The following is an 18,759-nucleotide window of genomic DNA, read 5'->3' on the forward strand; positions in this document are numbered from 1 at the left end:
AACCTATATGCAGGTCAGGAAGCAACAGTTAGAACTGGACATGGAACAACAGACTGGTTCCAAATAGGAAAAGGAGTACGTCAAGGCTGTATATTGTCACCCTGCTTATTTAACTTCTATGCACAGTACATCATGAGAAACACTGGGCTGGAAGAAACACAAGCTGGAATCAAGATTGCCGGGAGAAATATCAATACCCTCAGATATGCAGATGACACCACCCTTATGGCAGAAAGTGAAGAGGAACTAAAGAGCCTCTTAATGAAAGTGAAAGAGGAGAGTGAAAAAGTTGGCTTAAAGCTCAACATTCAGAAAACGAAGATCATGGCATCTGGTCCCATCACTTCATGGGAAATAGATAGGGAAACTGTAGAAACAGTGTCAGACTTTATTTTGGGGGGCTCCAAAATCACTGCAGATGGTGACTGCAGCCATGAAATTAAAAGACACTTACTCCTTGGAAGAAAAGTTATGACCAACCTAGATAGCATATTCAAATGCAGAGACATTACTTTGCCGACTAAGGTCTGTCTAGTCAAGGCTATGGTTTTTCCTATGGTCACGTATGGATGTGAGAGTTGGACTGTGAAGAAGGCTTAGCGCCGAAGAATGGATGCTTTTGAACTTGGTGTTGGAGAAGAGTCTTGAGAGTCCCTTGGACTGCAAGGAGATCCAACCAGTCCAATCTGAAGGAGATCAGCCCTGGGTGTTCTTTGGAAGGAATGATGCTAAAGCTGAAACTCCAATACTTTGGCCACCTCATCCGAAGATTTGACTCACTGGAAAAGACTTTGATGCTGGGAGGGACTGGGGGCAGGAGGAGAAGGTGACGATAGAGGATGAGATGGCATCACTGACTCGATGGACATGAGTGTGAGTGAACTCTGGGAGTTGGTGATGGACAGGGAGTCCTGGCGTGCTGCGATTCATGGGGTCGCAAAGAGTCGGACACGACTGAGTGACTGAACTGAACTGAACTGAACAGATAATGCACCCATTTAAAGTGTATAATTCAGTGTTTTGGGCTTCCCTGGTGGCTCAGAGGTTAAAGCATCTGCCTCCAATGCAGGAGACCTGGGTTCAATCCCTGGGTCGGGAAGATACCCTGGAGAAGGAAATGGTAACCCACTCCAGTATTCTTGCCTGGAGAATCCCAAGGACAGAGAAGCCTGGTAGGCTACAGTCCACAGGGTCGCAAAGAGTCAGATCTGACTGAGCGACTTCACTTTTCACAGGTTATGCACCCATTATCACAATCTAAATTTAAAACACTTTTGTGCTCCAAAGAAACCCTGTAGCCATTAGCAGTCACTCCCCACTCCTTACCTCAAACCCCTTCCCTAGCCTTAGGCAACTACTGATCTAATTTCTGTCTCTTTACATCTACCCATTCTAGACATTTCATATAAATGAAATAATAATCTATGTGGTCTTTTATTGCCTTTTTTTTAAGCATAATGTTTTAGCATAATGTTTTCCACCTTCACCCATGATGTAGCTTGTATCCGCACTACATTCCTTTCTATTGTTGGATGATATTCCATTGTATGGATATACCACATTTTCATTCACCATTTGGTGGACATTTGCGTTGTTTTCACTTTTGTCTATTATGAATAACACTGTCATGAATATTTGTGTACAAGTTTTTGTGTGAATCTCTTGTGTATATATTAATATCTGCGAGTGGAATTAAGTCATATGGTAACAAAGCGTATAGTTTTACATCCCCACCATACGTTTCAGCTCCTCTATATCCTCATCAACACTTGGTATGATCAGTCTTTTAATTTTAGCCAATCTGTTAGGTATATAAAGGTATTTCATTGGGTTTCAATTTCCATTTCCTAATGACAATGATGGTGAGCATCTTTTAATATGCTTAGTTGCTACCCATATATATTCTTTGGTAAAGTATATGTTTAAATCTTTTGCCAATTTAAAAACTGAATTAAGGACTTCCCTGGTGGTCCAGTGGTTAAGAATCTGCCTTTCAATGCAGGGGACACGGGTTCGAGCCCTGGTTGGGAAACTAAGATCCCACATGCCGCAAAACAACTAAGGCTGCAATGAACCACAGCTAAGACCTGACACAGATACAAACAAATATTTCAAAAAATTTACATTCCTTATTATATATTCTAAGTTCTTTATCAGATATATGACTTATAAATATTGCCTCCGAGTCTGTTGCTTTTCTCTTAATAATACATTCTGAAGACTCAAATTTCTGAATTTCAATTAAGTATAATTTATCAGTTTTTAAATTTTAGGAATTATGCTTTTAAGGTCATATTTAAGAAATTTTGCCTGATCTAAAATCACAAAGATTTTCTCTATGTTTTGCTCTAGAAGTTTTATAATCTTAGACTTTACATATAAGTATATGATCCACTTTTATACATGGTGCAAGGTATGGACTGAAATATCACATTTTTGCATGTAAATGTCTAATTGTGCCAGCATCATTGGTTGAGAAAATAATCTTTTCTTTACTAAATTGCCTTTGCATCTTGTCAAAATCAGTTGTCCATATATATGTGGGTTTATTTCTGGACCTTCTGTTGTGTTTTGCACTCATCTCACACACTAGTAAAGTAATGCTCAAAATTCTCCAAGCCAGGCTTCAACAATACGTGAACCATGAACTTCCAGATGTTCAAGCTGGTTTTAGAAAAGGCAGAGGAACCAGAGATCAAATTGCCAACATCTGCTGGATCATGCAAAAAGCAAGAGAGTTCCAGAAAAACATCAATTTCTGCTTTATTGACTATGCCAAAGCCTTTGACTGTGTGGATCACAATAAACTGTGGAAAATTCTGAAAGAGATGGGAATACCAGACCACCTGACCTGCCTCTTGAGAAACCTGTATGCAGGTCAGGAAGCAACAGTTAGAAGTGGACATGGAACAGACTGGTTCCAAATAGGAAAAGGAGTAAGTCAAGGCTGTATATTGTCACCCTGCTTATTTAACGTATATGCAGAGTACGTCATGAGAAATGCCAGACTGGAAGAAACACAAGCTGGAATCAAGATTGCCGGGAGAAATATCAATAACCTCAGATATGCAGATGACGCCACCCTTATGGCAGAAAGTGAAGAGGAACTAAAGAGCCTCTTGATGCAAGTGAAAGAGGAGAGCAAAAAAGTTGGCTTAAAGCTCAACATTCAGAAAACTAAGATCATGGCATCTGGTCCCATCACTTCATGGGAAATAGATGGGTAAACAGTGGATACAGTGGCAGACTTTATTTTTTGGGGTTCCAAAATCACTGCAGATGGTGACTGCAGCCATGAAATTAAAAGACGCTTACTCCTTGGAAGGAAAGTTATGACCAGCCTAGACAGCATATTAAAAAGCAGAGACATTACTTTGTCATCAAAGGTCTATCTAGTCAAGGTTATGGTTTTTCCTGTGGTCATGTATGGATGTGAGAGTTGGACTATAAAGAAAGCTGAGCACCGAAGAATTGATGCTTTTGAAATGTGGTGTTGGCGAAGACTCTTGAGAGTCGTTTGTACAGGAAGGCGATCCAACCAGTCCATTCTAAAGGAGATCAGTCCTGGATGTTCTTTGGGAGGACTAATGTTGAAGCCGAAATTCCAATATTTTGGCCACCTGATGCGAAAAGGTGACTCATTTGAAAAGACTCTGATGCTGGGAGGGATTGGGGGCAGGAGGAGAAGGGGACGACAGAGGATGAGATGGCTGGATGGCATCACTGACTCAATGGACGTGAGTTTGGGTAAACTCCGGGAGTTGGTGATGGACAGGGAGGCCTGGCGTGCTGCAGTTCATGGGGTCACAAAGAGTCGGACATGACTGAGCAACTGAACTGAACTGAACATCCATTCCATACTATCTTGATTAAGTAGTTTTCTACTAAGTTTTGAAATTGGGACACCTCAGTGCTCCAACTTTGCTCTTTTTCAAGTTGTTTTGGTTATTCTAGGTCCTCTGCATTTCCATGTAAACTTGAGAATCAGTTTGTCAATTTCTGTAAGATAGTCTATTGGGATTTTGATTTGGATTGCAATGCATCTTTAGATCAACTGGGGGAGAATTGACATCTTAACAATATCAGAGTCTTCTAACCGATGAACAAGGTATAGACTTCTCTTTATTTAGGTCTTTCAGAATTCCTTTCAGCATCGTCTTTAGCTTTCAGTGTTTAGGGCTTGCACATTTTGGGGGTCATATTTATTTCTACATTTCATATTTTTGATGTACTGTAAATGGTACTATTTTAAAATTTTCTATTTCTGATTTTCATTGCTATTACATAGAAATACAGTTGATTTTTTTGGTATTGATCTTGTACCCTCTAAGCTTGATAAAGTCATTTATTATTTCTAGTAGTCCAATAGTTTAACTGTTAAACAATGAACTTCTAAAGAGATTTAAATAATAACAAAACCCTGTATATTTGCCCGTGTTCCTACCATTTCTAATGCTCCCTATCCTTTGTGTAGCTTTATTTTTCCATCTCTTTTTCCTTCTTCCTGAAGATTGTCTTTAACCTTTCTTATAGCATGGAAATGCTAGTCATCAATTATTTCAGCCTCTGTATGTCTGAAAAAGAAATGCCGTCTTTTGCCTTCATTTTTGTAGTGCATTTTGAGGTTTTGAGTCCTAGCTTGACAGTACTTTCCTTTCTTTACTTTAAAATGCTGCTCCTCCTGTTGTTCTCATGTGCATTGTTTCTGATGATAAATCTCCCGCCATCCTTATCTTTGTTTCTCGGTATGAAGCATGTCTTTTTATTCTAGATGCTTCTGAGACTTTCACTGAAGATGTGATTCTGTTATGCCTTGTTGTGGTTTTCTTCATGATTCTTGTGTCGGGTTTGTTGAGGTTCTTGGATCTGTGGGTTTATAGTTTTCACAAAACTTTGGAAAAAGCTTGGCTATTATTTCTTCAAGTATTTTTAATCTGCCTTCATTTTTCTTTTCTGGGGATTCCGATTATGCAATTGTTATAGATATTATGAGGCTGCTTGAAATTGACCTATAGCTCACTGATGCTGTATGTATTTTAAAAAATATTCTTTTTTTTTTCAACCCCACGGCATGGGGGATCTTAGTTCCCTGACTAGGGATTAAACCTGTGTCTCCTGGAGTGCAAGTGGTGAGTCTTACACATTGGACTGCCAGGGAAGTCCTCTGTGTGTTTTATTTTGGACAGTTTTATTGCCACATCTTCATGTTCACTAAACTTTTCTTTTGCAATGTCTAATTGGTCAATCAACTCAACAAGTTTATTATTTCATCTTAGATGTTGTACTTTTCATCTTAAGAGGTTTGATTTGAGCCTGTTTTATTGCTATTTAACTTTTGAACACATTGAATATATTTGAAATAATTATTTATTGCCCTTATTTGCTAAATCTTACACCTGTGTCAATTTGGGTAGATTTTTTAAAAAATTAAAATATAGTTGATTTAAAATATTGTGTTAATTTTAGGAATACAGAAGTGATTCAGTTGGACACACACACACACACACACACACACATTCTTTTTCAGATTCTTTTCCCTTAGAAGTTACTACTAGATACTGAGGATAGTTCCCTGTTCTATACAGTAGGTCTTTGTTGGTTATCTATTTTATATATAATAGTTGTATATATTCATCCCAGACTCCTAATTTATCTTCCCTCTTCCCTTTTGGTAACCATAAGTTTGTTTTCTATGCCTGTGAGTCTATTTCTGTTTTAAAAATAAGTTCATTTGTATCATTTTTACAGATTCCACATATAGACAATATCCTATATTTGTCTCTTTCTGTATAGCTTACTTCATTTAGTATGCTAATCTCTACATGCACCTGTGTTGCTGCAAATGGTAGTATCTCACTCTTTTTTTATGACTGACTAATATTCCATCGTGAGGCTTCCCTGAGGGCTCAGTGGCAGAGAATCTGCCTGCAATGTAGGAACTGTGGGTTCAATCCCTGGCTCAAGAAGATCCCCTGGAGAAGGAAATAGCAACCGACTCCAGTATTCTTGCCTGAGAAATCCCTTGGACAGAGGAGCCTGGAGGGCTAGTAGAGTCCAGGGGGTCGCAAAAGAGTCAAACATGACTTAGTGACTAAACAACAATATTCTCCTGTGTATATATACCACATCTTATTTATCCATTCATCTGTCATGGATATTTAGGTTGCTTCCATGTCTTGCCTATTGTAACTAGTACTGCAATGAACACTGGGGTGCATGTATCTTTTCAAGTTATAGTTCCCTCTGGGTGGGATTGCTAGATAATAAATTTACTTTTAGGTTTTTTTTTTTTTAGTTTTGGTAGGTTTTAACTGATTTTTTTCTCTTCAGTATGGTTCATAATTTCATGCTTCTTTGCATGTCTTGAGTTTTTGTTTGGATGCTAGGCATTTTATCTTTGGATGGTGAGTGTTATTGTATTCATGTAAGTATTCTTTAGATTTGTTCTGTAACTCAGTTAAGTTACTTGGAAGGAGTCTGAACTCTAGCTGCTGAGCTCTATATAGACCTAGACTCTATCTCATCAACTTGAAGTTTATTGTTATCTGCCTAGGTTTGCCCTTCATGCACGGCTACCTGCAGTCTCTCTCAAGGCAGCAGCTGGGCAATTAGTCAACTCATTTATTTCTTGTTTCTTAGGGTTCATTGTCCCTTGTTATCTGATGTCCAGTATCTTTAAGACCACTGTTTGTCCATTGCTTTCAAGCAGGAGGAAAAATCTTGTCCTGTTACTTCATTGTGGCCAGAAGTGGACATCTATATTTTACAAATAAATTTATCATACCTAAGATACAACCAGCCCAGGTCTAGCTTGTAGGTTAACATTTGAGAACCACTGCTTTAACCCTAATGGACTGCTTCTCACTGACCTTCAGTAAGCCATATAACTTTGTCTTTGCTTTTCCAGATCCCTAAATCCTGGCCTTCTTCCCCCTTTTCTCCCTGTCTAGATCTTATAGTGTCTTCAGAATTTAATCAAAATCGTGTCTCCCCACGTGTACCCCAATGTTCACTGCAGCATTGTTTATAATAGCTAGGACATGGAAGCGACCATTTACCCAGGCAAATGGATAAGAAAGTTGTTGTACATATACACAATGGAATATTACTCAGCTATTAAAAAGAATGCTTTGAATCAGTTCTAAAGAGGTGGATGAAACTGGAGCCTATTACACAGAGTGAAGTAAGTCAGAAAGAAAAACACCAACACAGTATATTAATGCATATATATGGAATTTAGAAAGATGGTAACAACGACCCTATATGCGAGACAGCAAAAGAGACACAGCTATAAACAACAGACTTTTGGACTCTGTGGGAGAAGGCAAGGGTGGGATGATTTATGAGAATAGCATTGAAACGTGTATATTACCATATACGAAATAGATCACCAGTCCAAGTTCGACCCATGAAACAGGGCACTCAAAGCTGGTGCACTGGGACAATCCAGCCCAGTGGCTGATTCGTGTCAATGTATGGCAAAAACCACCACAATATTGTAAAGTAATTAGCCTCCAATTATAATAAATAAATTAATTAAAAAAAATGTTGTCTCCCTCCTCTCAGAGTAGCAGGGCCTCCACCTTTCTGCTCAGAAAGTCATTCTTTCCTAAGTGCTTCCATAGCAAATTTATCACATTAAAAAAAATTACAGTAATTATTAGAGTCTGCATTTCTTGATAACTGTTTGATCATACATTTGTAAGGTTCCTAAGGTCAGACACTTCCCTTTTTCTGCATTAAGTAGCTACTTTTTAATGAGAACTTCTTTTTTAAAAATTATTTGATTTCATTTTGGCTGCACTGGGTCTTTGTTGCTGGGCTTTCTCTAGCTGTGGTGAGTTGGAGGTGGGGGTGCTCTGTAGTTGGCTCCTCACTGCAGTGGCTACTTTTGTTGCAGAGCATGAGCTCTAGGGTGTGGTCTTATGGCATGTGGGATCTTCCGGGACCAGGAATCGAACCTCTGTCTCTGCACTAGCAGGCAGATTCTTAACCACTGGACCACTAGAGCAGTCCTAAAGTAGGTACTGAATTGTATTGGATCTTAAAAAATGAAGGAGGGACTTGAAGGCAAGGGAATAAGAGAACTAAGCAGTATGGAGAACACTTCAGAGTTGGCATAAGGTGGTTCTAAAGCCTTGTTTTGGTTCAGACAAGGTAAGATTGAACTAGCAAACAGAATTTCATCTTGCTTGGTGAAACTGATTGAATGGTATATTAAGAAGGATTCTGAGACCACATCTTGACTCCATGAGAAACATAGCCCATAGATAATAAAATGTTGGAATGTCTCACGTATTTTGATAGTTTTGGTTAAATGTGTAGGATATTTTGAAACAATAGCTAACAAGTATTTAACACATGTCAGGGAGTATTCTAATCATAATGTGCATGTAAACTCGTTTACTTCCCCTGACAACCTACTGAAGTTAAGTTCTATTTAACACCTCCATTTCTATAGAAAGGGAAACAAAGGCACAGACATTAAAAAACCTGCTCAAGTCACACAGTGGCTAATTCTGGCTTCAGAGTATTTGTTTTTGTCACTGTTATATTGTCTTCATATTGAACATTTAATGTTTCATAATAACTGAGAGAGATCACACATCTATACTTTTCTAGTATGGAAGCAACAAAGTGAATTTGTTGTTTGTTAATATAATGGCCCAAGTTTCCCCAACTTTTACCTTAGATTAGAAAGATTTATCCTTCATGATTCTTAGTCTTGTCTGAAATTCTTTGTGTTTTATTTCTTTAGGATCCCTTGCCAGCTCCATCTTTGACCCACTCAAATCTCTTGTGGGTGCTTCAGGAGGAGTCTATGCTCTGATGGGAGGCTATTTTATGAATGTTCTAGTGGTAAGAATTTTGGGGATGAATCTATGGACCTTAAGAAAAAAATTTAAAATAATTACTGGTATTTGGTTCAGGGAATCTTATTTATCAATATTTACTAAGCACACATCTTCTATCTGACCACAAGAATTTTCCTTTCATCTCTAATCTCAAAAGGAATAAATACTAAAGAAAGTTCCAAATTGAAAAATAGAAAAGTCCAAGCCCCCAATTTAGTATCTGTTACCAGTCTGATATACAACCGTTCAGATATTTTCTGTATGTATTCAAAATTCTACCAATAGTAACACTACAAAAATGGAACTCCCCTTACATTATTCTGCATCTTAACATAAAGTATCCTATCTACGCATAGGATACTTGAGTAGGACACCGAAATCCACCCTAGTCTATTCAGGTGCTCCACAGCACCTTCTATATAGTAGCCCTACTTATTCAATTTTTCATTGAAAGAAAAGATCCAGGGTTGATTACAGCTTTTTACATTTCAAAATAATGCTGTCAGGAATGTTCTTTCACCTGTCTTTTTGCATTTGTGTGATTTTTTACACAACCATGATATAGCATGTTGAGATGCCAATCACTTTTTAAAACAGGGTAAAATCCTGATTAAATTAACCCTTTAACCGTGTAGGTGTGCTTTAAAAATACTCTAAGAAGAAAAATTTGAAGCAATTAAAAAACTGTTCCAAAACTAGAAGTCATTTAGAAAAATGTTTTTCACACTTTGGGTTACATCATGTTAGTGGTTGTGAACTCAGTTGAAGGGACTGTGAAAATCCTTTTACACAGAAATTTCAGTATGTGCCATGTAAAATAAGAGTAAGTACTGTTTATGTGTGTGCTGGATTTTTACAGAAATTATTTGTTACTGTACATCTTGGTCACAACAGTTTGAAAATAACTGATTTAGAATTAACATAGCTATTTTAGCATGTCTCTCTGGGAAGAGAGTTAATAACTTTAAAGGGAAGGGACAGGCAATTTGGGTTGAAGTGGAGGTGTCTTTCTGAGTCTGCTTGGTCCTCTGTTAATACATGAGGGTAAATGCAAGTTGGTTTGAGGCTTTTCAAAACTAAAATCAAACTGAGTGTTTTTGGACCAGTGTTTTAAATTTTTAAAAAATTATCTTAAAAAAAATCAAGGTAATGCTAAAATTTTAGCTGTCTTTGCTAACTCCTACTTAGAAAGAGGGTAAAGCTGTATCAAATGAACATTAAACAAAAAACTTGGAAATATTTTCACCAGATTTAGTTTGACAGCATCTATTAACTATCTGTGACATATTAAGAGTTGATTTTTTATTACTTATATTTAGAGTATTTCTTGCTATATCAAGGAATATCGTGTTTCATTTTCACTCCAAAGTATACTGGCATTGTACTTCCCAAATACATTTGAAAACTGGACTGTTAACACCGATGCTTTGATTGGCAAACATTTGACACACTTTATTTTAAATGAAAAAGCAGATGGAGGGGGAGTACAGTTGAGATTTCCTTTGCCAATAGATAACTTGTGTTATTAATACTGTCATTTATCTCTTTGCAAGAATTTTCAAGAAATGATTCCTGCTTTTGGAGTTGTCAGACTACTCATCATTGTTGTTATAAGTAAGTGTGTTTTGTGACTATTTCACATCTTCAAGTTTATTCAGGTTCAGCCTTCAGAAGGCCTTCTCATATTTCCCAAGCACATCCTACATGTCCTGATGCAGGAAGATATGAGTGGAGTTTTCACAGACCCTTGTGGGTGGTTCTTAGAGGTGCCTGTTGCTGGGGTGTGGGGAGTTAAGAGAGTGGGGCTCGAGGTACTCCGTCCACTTCATCCACCATACCATCACTTATGTTTTTTATTTTTTTTTAATTTGTATTGGAGTATAGTTGATTTACACTGTGTTATGTTCTGCTGTCATTTATTTTTATTAAATTAAAAAATTAATTATTTAATTTTATTTATTTTGGTTGTGCTGGGTCTTTGTTGCCACGTGTGCTTTTCTCTAGTTGTAGGGGGTGGGGGCCACTCTCTATAGTTACAGCGCTTGGGCTTCTCCTTGCAGTGGCTTTTCTTGTTGAAGAGCAGAAGCTCTAGGATGTTCCGGCTTCAGTAGCTGTGGTCCCAAGGCTCCAGCTGCTGCTGCTGAGTCGCTTCAGTCGTGTCCAACTCTGTGCGACCCCATAGACGGCAGCCCACCAGGCTCCCCCGTCCCTGGGATTCTCCAGGCAAGAGTACTGGAGTGGGTTGCCATTTCCTTCTCCAACGCATGAAAGTGAAAAGTGAAAGTGAAGTTGCTCAGTCGGCATAGGCTTAATAGTGGTGGTGAATGGGCTTAGTTGCTCCATGGTGGCATGTGGGATCTTCCCAGACTAGGGATCAAACCTGTGTCTCTTACATTGGCAGGTGGATTCTTTACCACTGAGCTAGCAGGGAAGCCCTATTTATTTTTGACTGTGTGGGCTCTTCATTGCGGTGCAAGGGGTTCTCTAGTTGTAGTATGTGGGGTCAGCTGCCCTGTGGCATGCAGGATCTTCATTCTCCTACCAGGGATCCCACATCTTCTGCATAGGGAGGCAGATTCTCACCCACTGGACTACCAGAGAAGACCCTGTCACTTATTTTTTATACACTGGATTTTTCTCATTCATAAACTAGATTCTGTATACAATTTTGTTTGAAAGGGAAAACTTAAAAACCATTCACATTATCCATTTTCTTCTTCAATTTCTACATTTTCAGACTTAAAAAAAAAAAACTGATCTAGGATATAAGCATGGAGTGGTGGCTGAGGATTGATGATGAGAGCAGAGGTGGAGGAGGAGAAGGGTCAGGGAACTAGGAAGATGACTGACGTGGCTTTGGAAATCTCAAGAATGATAGTGGAGAATGACATGCTGACGGAGCTTAGGAGGCCTCATTCTGGAGAAGAGGTGGAATTTCACCTGGGTCTGAAAGTCAGGATTTTGGATGATGGCAGGCCATACAGAGCAGAAGCAAACAAGAGCAAAGGCAGGGCTTATAACTTGTATATCCGAGCCTGCTCCTGCTGCAATGTATCTGCACAGAGAGTGTGGGGAGAAGGCTGACCTTGAGGCTCAGACTTGAAGACAAAGACAGAAGTGACATTTGATACAGGCTACTTTGGGCTTTCAGGGCTTCCCAGGTGGCGCTAGTGGTAAAGAACCCACCTGCCAATGCAGGTGACGTAAGAGACGTGGGTTTGATCCCTGGGTAGGGAAGATACCCCGAAGGAGGGCACCAGCCACTCTAGTATTCTTGCCTGGAGAATCTCATAGACAGAGGAGCCTGGTGGGCTACGGTCCATGGGTTGCAGAGTCTGACATGACTGAAGAGACCGAGCACACGCGCACGCAATTTTGGCTGTCCACATAGTGGGAAAAAAAATGATCCTGCAAATTGGTATCAAGTGTTCAAAAAAGACACTAAGTTTAGTTTATGAATGGTGTATTTATAAAACAGTATTTCACCCAGATAGAAAAGAAGTGACTTGTTTGTAGTTTATACTATACCGTATATAATGTTTTTCTCCACAGACATCAAAAAATTTAAAAAGAGGGAAAGTAGTCAGCACAGGAAGGAGGGCAGATGTCTGGGAGTTAGTTAGGAGGAGTCACTGTGTGGGCTGAGCTACCTGAGTTGTTAAGGTCATAACCAGAACAAAGGAACAAGCCCTTAGACAGAAAAATATTCTTACACAAGTTACCTGGGTTTTCAGTTGATCTGTTTCTTTCAAATAATGACTTTCATAAAATAAGCCTCAAACTCTCAGTGGGGAAATAATTTTAATTCTCTAATACTCTTTAATGGTGGAGTAAAAACCCTTTGCTCATACACAAAGTTATCTCCAAATACAGTTTATGTTACATGCTGTCATTCTTGAGGTAAGTAATACAGCCACTGAATGACGTGGTTTTATTATATCCTACAAACACAGGTCGGACAGCTAACAACAACCTTCCCCACATGCCATTTTTTCTAAAAGTCCTTTGGCCTGGTTGGGGATTCCCTGGTGGCTCAGTTGTAAAGAACCTGCCTGCCAATGCAGGAGATACAAGATGCGGGTTTGATCCGTGGGCTGAGAAGATCCCTTGGAGAAGGAAAGAGCAATCTGCTCCAGCATTCTTGCCTGGAAAATTCCATGGACAGAAGAGCCTGGCAAGTTACAGCACACGGGGTCCCAAAGAGTCAGACACAACTGAGCATGCAAGCACACACGCCTACAACAAACTCCAGATTAATGAAACACAAATACACTTTAAGCTCGTTTCCTTGGGAAAATTTATATTTTTTTAAAATGGTAAATATTATTCTTAATTGTGAAGGACAGTTGGCCTTAAGGACCTTCCTTCATTAAGCACCAATTTTTAGATGTGTTTTCTAACAAAGCAACTGAGCTTCCCTGGAAAAAGTTCAGGACATCTCGATTTTCATCCTTCAAAAAACCCATATAAAGGCAACTCCCTTAAAAATGAGTGTTAGGTTTTATTGAAGATAATGATTTGGTTTACTGGAATAAGGGCTTCTTTTCAGGTGGGAAGACAGGTCTCAGTTTAGAGACTGCAGCAGTTTAGAAGTAAACTCCCTTTGGAAGCAAAAAGGGTCAGGCAGATACAAATCAGAAGGCAGGAGAGAAACTGAATGGAGAAACTGACATGCTAAGAGTTACAGAGAGTTTTTGAAAGGAGGCCTCCTACTGTGAAAGACTAGACCAAAGTAACTGTTTCTAGTAAGTCTGCCCTGTGGTGGTTTTCTTATACTTTCCTAGCACTGCATCTGTTATTTACACTCCATCGGGAAATGCAAATGACTTAAAATACAATAACAGCCACATTTATCTAGCATTTGGTGTGATAGTCATTTACAATTAAATTAATATTGAGTACTTCCTCGACCTCAATTCCTACCCAGTGACTTCAGCGTCAATACTGTATTGAAAGGGAAGCTAGCCAGAACACAGGGTCCTGATGCTATTTTCCCAAAGGCAAGGACTAGGTCTTTCGGTCTCCTGGGACACTCACTAAGTAGAGCATAGAGTACTGGGGGATGGGTGTGGAATGTGACAGTTGCAGGAGATGTTTCCAAGCGCACATGTAGGGCAGAGTTCTGACCCAAGAAGCCTGGAAGGTCCTTTAGCATCACCGCTATGACTTAAGGAATGTCTATTCTGGCTCTACTGTTCCATTAGTGACTGTGGAATCACTTCCTTTCTCGGGCTGTCTTCTGTATTCCTTATGGTAATTATGCGTAGGCAGGTCTCATTAAGGGGGCCAGAGGTCCCCAAGCTGCAGGAGGAGACAAATGGCTAAAGGCAGTGGTGGACTTTTTTTTTTTTTTCTTTCTACATTCCTTTGCTCCCGCTTTAGCCAGGTAGGAGGCTCCTTTAATTCTGTTGCTATGAGACAATCCGCTCTTTCTGGAAGTTACTTTTTCCCAACCTTGAGGGGCTGATTGCCCAACAAAACAATACATCTTACTCATGGGAATGTTTTTCTTAGGCTATGTTAATAAAACTATGTATCGTGCTTGGAGGTCTGTTTTCCTTTAGTATCTTGCCAGAGACATGGAGGTCCAGAGATGACTCCTGGTGTGTAGCTGTGTCTGTTGTGGGAGAGAGCTGCACCTGGTGCAACTCTCTCGGCCTTGAGGTGTTTCTTTTATCGATGATCAACAGCTTGCTGAAGAGTGTAAGATGCCTTGCAAAAAACTGCAATGGGGCTACTCTCCTGCCCCCTTCTGATGTCTATGTGAGAAGCTTTCTCTATCTCTCTTATACTTTAATAAAACTTGGCTACACAAAAGCTCCAAGTGGTCAGGCCTCATCTCTGGCCCCACATCAAAATCCTTTCCTCTGGAGGCCAAGAATCCCAGCATCATTCATGGCTAATAGCCACAACCTTTCATTTTGGGATCTTCAAGACAAGGTGTAAGCTTTCATCTTTTAATCTGGGGTGATTAGGTGGGTGAGAGTGAAGCCCCCCACAGTCAGACGGCTTAAGGTTCAAATGCCATCAATGCCTCAGAGCTATGTGGCCTTGGGCGAGTACTTAGCCTTTGTGTCTTGGTTTCTTTATGTATTAAACACAGGGTCTGTCCTCACTCGAGATGCTGCAACCGTAGTAATTAGTTTGCCTGCCTGCTTCTGTCTTTATTTCTTTAGAGTCTGTTTTCTGTTATGGCAGCAGGAATCATCTTTTAAAAATGTGAGTCAGGGGGTTTCCCTGGTGGCTCAGTGGTAAAGAAACCACCTGCCAGGGCAGGAGACACAGTTCAATTCTTGATCAGGAAGACCCCACATGCCATGGAGCGACTAAGCCTGTGCTACAACTGTCGCACCTAGGGGACTGCAACTCCTGCAACTCCTGAAGCCCCTGAACCCTAGAGCCTGTGCTCAGCAAAAGAAGCCACTGCAATGAGAAGCCACTGCACCGCAACTAGAGACTAGCCCCCACTGGCCGCTCATGCATCAGTGAAGACCCAGTACAACCAATCAACAAATAAATTAAAATTATTAAAAACCCAAGTCAGACATGTCACTTCTGTGCTCAAAATCTTTTGACTAAAAGAGTCCTTACGAGGGTCCATAAGGCTCTATGTGACCTGCATCTGCCCGGTTTGATCTCCTCACCTACAACTTCATCCCCAGCTTGAATCCAGAATCATCTGCAGGTCTTGGTAAAGCACAGACTGTTAAATTCTACCTGTGGAGTTTCTGCTTCAGTAAGTTTGGGGTGTGCCTGAGAGTCTTCATTTCTAGTAAGTTCCCAGTGAAGCTAGGAATCCCCAGTGGGAAAGGGAACCATCCCTTGAAAACCGTCGATGCCCTCAGATCAACTGCTTTGGTATTCCTCAAACACACCAGGCACTGTTGGTTCTGTCTTAGGGACTTTGTACTTCAGTCTGCCTAGAAGGCTCTTTCAAAGGTCAGCATGGCTTGCTCCCTTATCTTCATCAAATTCTCCTTGAGATCCTTCCTGACTCTCCAGTTAAACATCACACCCTACTCCCAGCATTCGCAATTCTCCTTCTCTTTGTGTACTCTCTACAGCACTAAGCACCCTACTTACTCATTCGCCTTCCCCAGCTAGACTTTCAGTTCCAGGAGGCAGTCTAATCTTTTCATGGCAGTATATCCACCACCTAGAATAGTGGCTGGCACATAGGAGATCATCAATAAATACTTGTTGGATCGATGCATCTATAAAATGGGGTAATGACAGTACCAATTTCATGGCATTGTTGTGAGGGTTAATGATATAAAGTTAGTCCATGTAAAGTTCTTAGAACAGTACCTGGCACAGAGTAAGTCTCAATAAATGTTACCATTGCTAGAGGGGAACCAAAAATAACTGGTGTGCTGTTGTGGAGATCCTGGGGCTTCATCAGGCTGTTTTCCCTTCTAGTTGTGTCGGACATGGGATTTGCTCTCTACAGACGGTTCTTTGTTCCTGCAAATGGGTCTCCGGTGAGTTCAGTTTATTATTTTTCAAGTGAAAATTTGTTTACCTATGATATCAGTAGCTAAAAAGGGTCACCAAATAGGGGCAGCAACAATTCTGAGATTTAAAGCTGTCCGATTTCCATTTGGAAGTTAAGAAAATTCCTGAGCAAACCAGCCTTTTGGGTTGTCCTTTTCACTTTTCTCATAGCCCAGATAACTGGCTCTAGTTCTCTGCACCTGCTATATGGGTAGCTATTGCAAAAAACAGGAGTGAAGGGACTTTACTGTCTATGGAGGACAAATGCAGGATTGGAAAGCAGCAATAATATGGGTCCAGATAAATTTATAATATAAAGAAAACTGACAAAGATTTCCAGTTTTATTGAAATTGGTTCCTGAATTTGGTAATTTCTGCTGGAGTATTTGTGCATATGTTATTACCTGTCTTTTAATTCAGACATTCCATTTATGTGGGATAGATTATGCTCCTATAAAGAACCATCACTAATCTCAACTCTTACTCTCTTGGCTGGCCTTGTACAGAGCCATCCTAAAGCAATGATGGCCTACAAGAGAGACAGGATGACTGTCGCATGTACTCAAGAGTCAGTGAAATGACATTTTTTTTAGTTTTGCATGATGGAATTTTCTTGTCTCTTTTGTCTCACTGCCTTGCTGTTCAGACTTTTAAGACTCTGACTGGGATGGTATTTGTTCTCTAATAAGAGAGATACAGCTGAAATACACAATTAGCATTTTCTTCACTTATTTTCATTTTCCCCTTTTCTCCCAAGGTGTCTTTTGCAGCTCACATTGCGGGTGGATTTGCTGGAATGTCTATTGGTTATACCGTGTTCAGCTGCTTTGATCAGGCACTGCTGAAAGATCCAAGGTTTTGGACAGCGATTGCAGCTTATTTAGCTTTTGTTTTATTTGCTGTGTTTTTCAACATTTTCCTATCCCCAGCGAACTGACTTGCCCCTAACACAAACCAATGAATAAAAAGGGCCATCTGGGGGAAAAAAATCAGAACTGGAGAACTCTCTATGAAGAAACAGAGAAGTCCCAGGAAATGCTAACAATTTTATAAAGAGAACAAACACCCCCGGAAGTTGTCGGTTTCAAAGACTGCTTACAAAAGGGGTTAGGGTTTAAGGAAGGAGCTCTTCCGAGGGAATAAGGGGGAAGAGGAAGAGAGAAAAGGGAAGGGAAGTGAGAACCAGAGCCTAGCTCTTTTCTAGGCATGCTGTGTCAAGGGTATTCATTCTCTAGAAGAACTTGCTCTTAGGAGGATATGGTATAGAGATTGCTTGATAGAATCCACAAATAATGTACTCTGCTGCTAATAAAAGCTTTTCATATCTGTCAGACTACTGATTATCACTTTCCATTACCATTTTGAATCAATAGGTCACTGTTTGGGGTGCTTTATGTGCATTATTGTTAATCTTGTTGACAACTCAGAAAGGCAGCTGTTACTCTGCATCTTAAGAGAGGAGGCTATGAGAATTCTTAAGAAAGAAAAAAATCAAGTAATCTAAGAGGGGGCAGGACTTAAAGGTTGCTAATGACTTGACAGGGCTTCCCAGATGGCTCAGTGAGTCAAGAATCCATCTGCAATGCAGGAGACACAGGAGACGTGCATTTGATTACTGGGTCAGGAAGATCCTCTGGAGGAGGGCATGGCAACCCACTCCAAGATGGACAATCCCGTGGACACAGGAGCTGGCTGCAGTCCATGAGGTCACAAAGAGTGGGACCTGACTTAGTAACTAGACAAAAGGTGTGCTGTTGTTTCCTTAACCATTCCTCTACTGAACACTGAAGCTGCTGCTGATTTTGTACCATTACCAACAGTGCTGTGTGATCATCCTACTGTGTTGGTGTGTCTTTGAGAATGATTGAATGAATGGGTATTTCAAGCATCCAGAAGCAGAAATGTTATGTTAATTTTGATAGATTTAAACTACCACTTTTTTTGGGGGGGGCTGTGTTGTGCCACATAGCTTGCAGGATCTTAGATCCCCAACCAAGGATTGAACCACAAAGTTTTGAGTTCTAATCACTGGTGCGTGCTAAGTTGCTTCAATTGTATTCAACTCTTTGCAACCCTGTGGACTGTAGCATGCCAGGGTCTTGTGTCCATAGGAGTCTCCAGGCAAGAATACTGAAGTGGGTTGCCATGCCTTCCTCCAGGGGATCTTCCCAACTCAGGGATGGAGACTGGGTCTCCTCAATCTCCTGCACTGCAGTCAGATTCTTTACTGCTGAGCCACCAGGGAAGCCCCCTAACCACCGGATGCCAGGGAATTCCCTAAATTACTTTTTAAATAGTTGTATCCATTTATATTCTTACTGATATTATATGACAGTAACAGTTTCCTCATACATTTGCCAAAAAGTAGCTTTATAAATCTTGAAAAAATTTACATTTTGATTAAAAATAA

At 40.1% G+C, this 18,759-nt stretch overlaps 1 protein-coding gene across 1 annotated transcript in view; it reads left to right on the forward strand.

Moving 5' to 3' along the window:
• Positions 1–17,685, forward strand: part of RHBDL2 (rhomboid like 2) — a 57,665-nt gene extending 39,980 nt beyond the window's left edge. Inside the window, exons 5-8 of the mRNA XM_040231669.1 lie at positions 8,759–8,859; positions 10,409–10,469; positions 16,275–16,336; positions 17,107–17,685. Coding sequence (XP_040087603.1) covers positions 8,759–8,859; positions 10,409–10,469; positions 16,275–16,336; positions 17,107–17,286 — 404 coding nt within the window. The 3' untranslated portion in view covers positions 17,287–17,685. The remainder of the gene's footprint in view (positions 1–8,758; positions 8,860–10,408; positions 10,470–16,274; positions 16,337–17,106) is intronic.
• The last annotated feature ends 1,074 nt before the right edge of the window (positions 17,686–18,759 follow it).

The sequence above is a fragment of the Oryx dammah genome, unplaced genomic scaffold (assembly GCF_014754425.2).
Source record: "Oryx dammah isolate SB20612 unplaced genomic scaffold, SCBI_Odam_1.1 HiC_scaffold_28, whole genome shotgun sequence".
NCBI lineage: Eukaryota > Metazoa > Chordata > Mammalia > Artiodactyla > Bovidae > Oryx > Oryx dammah.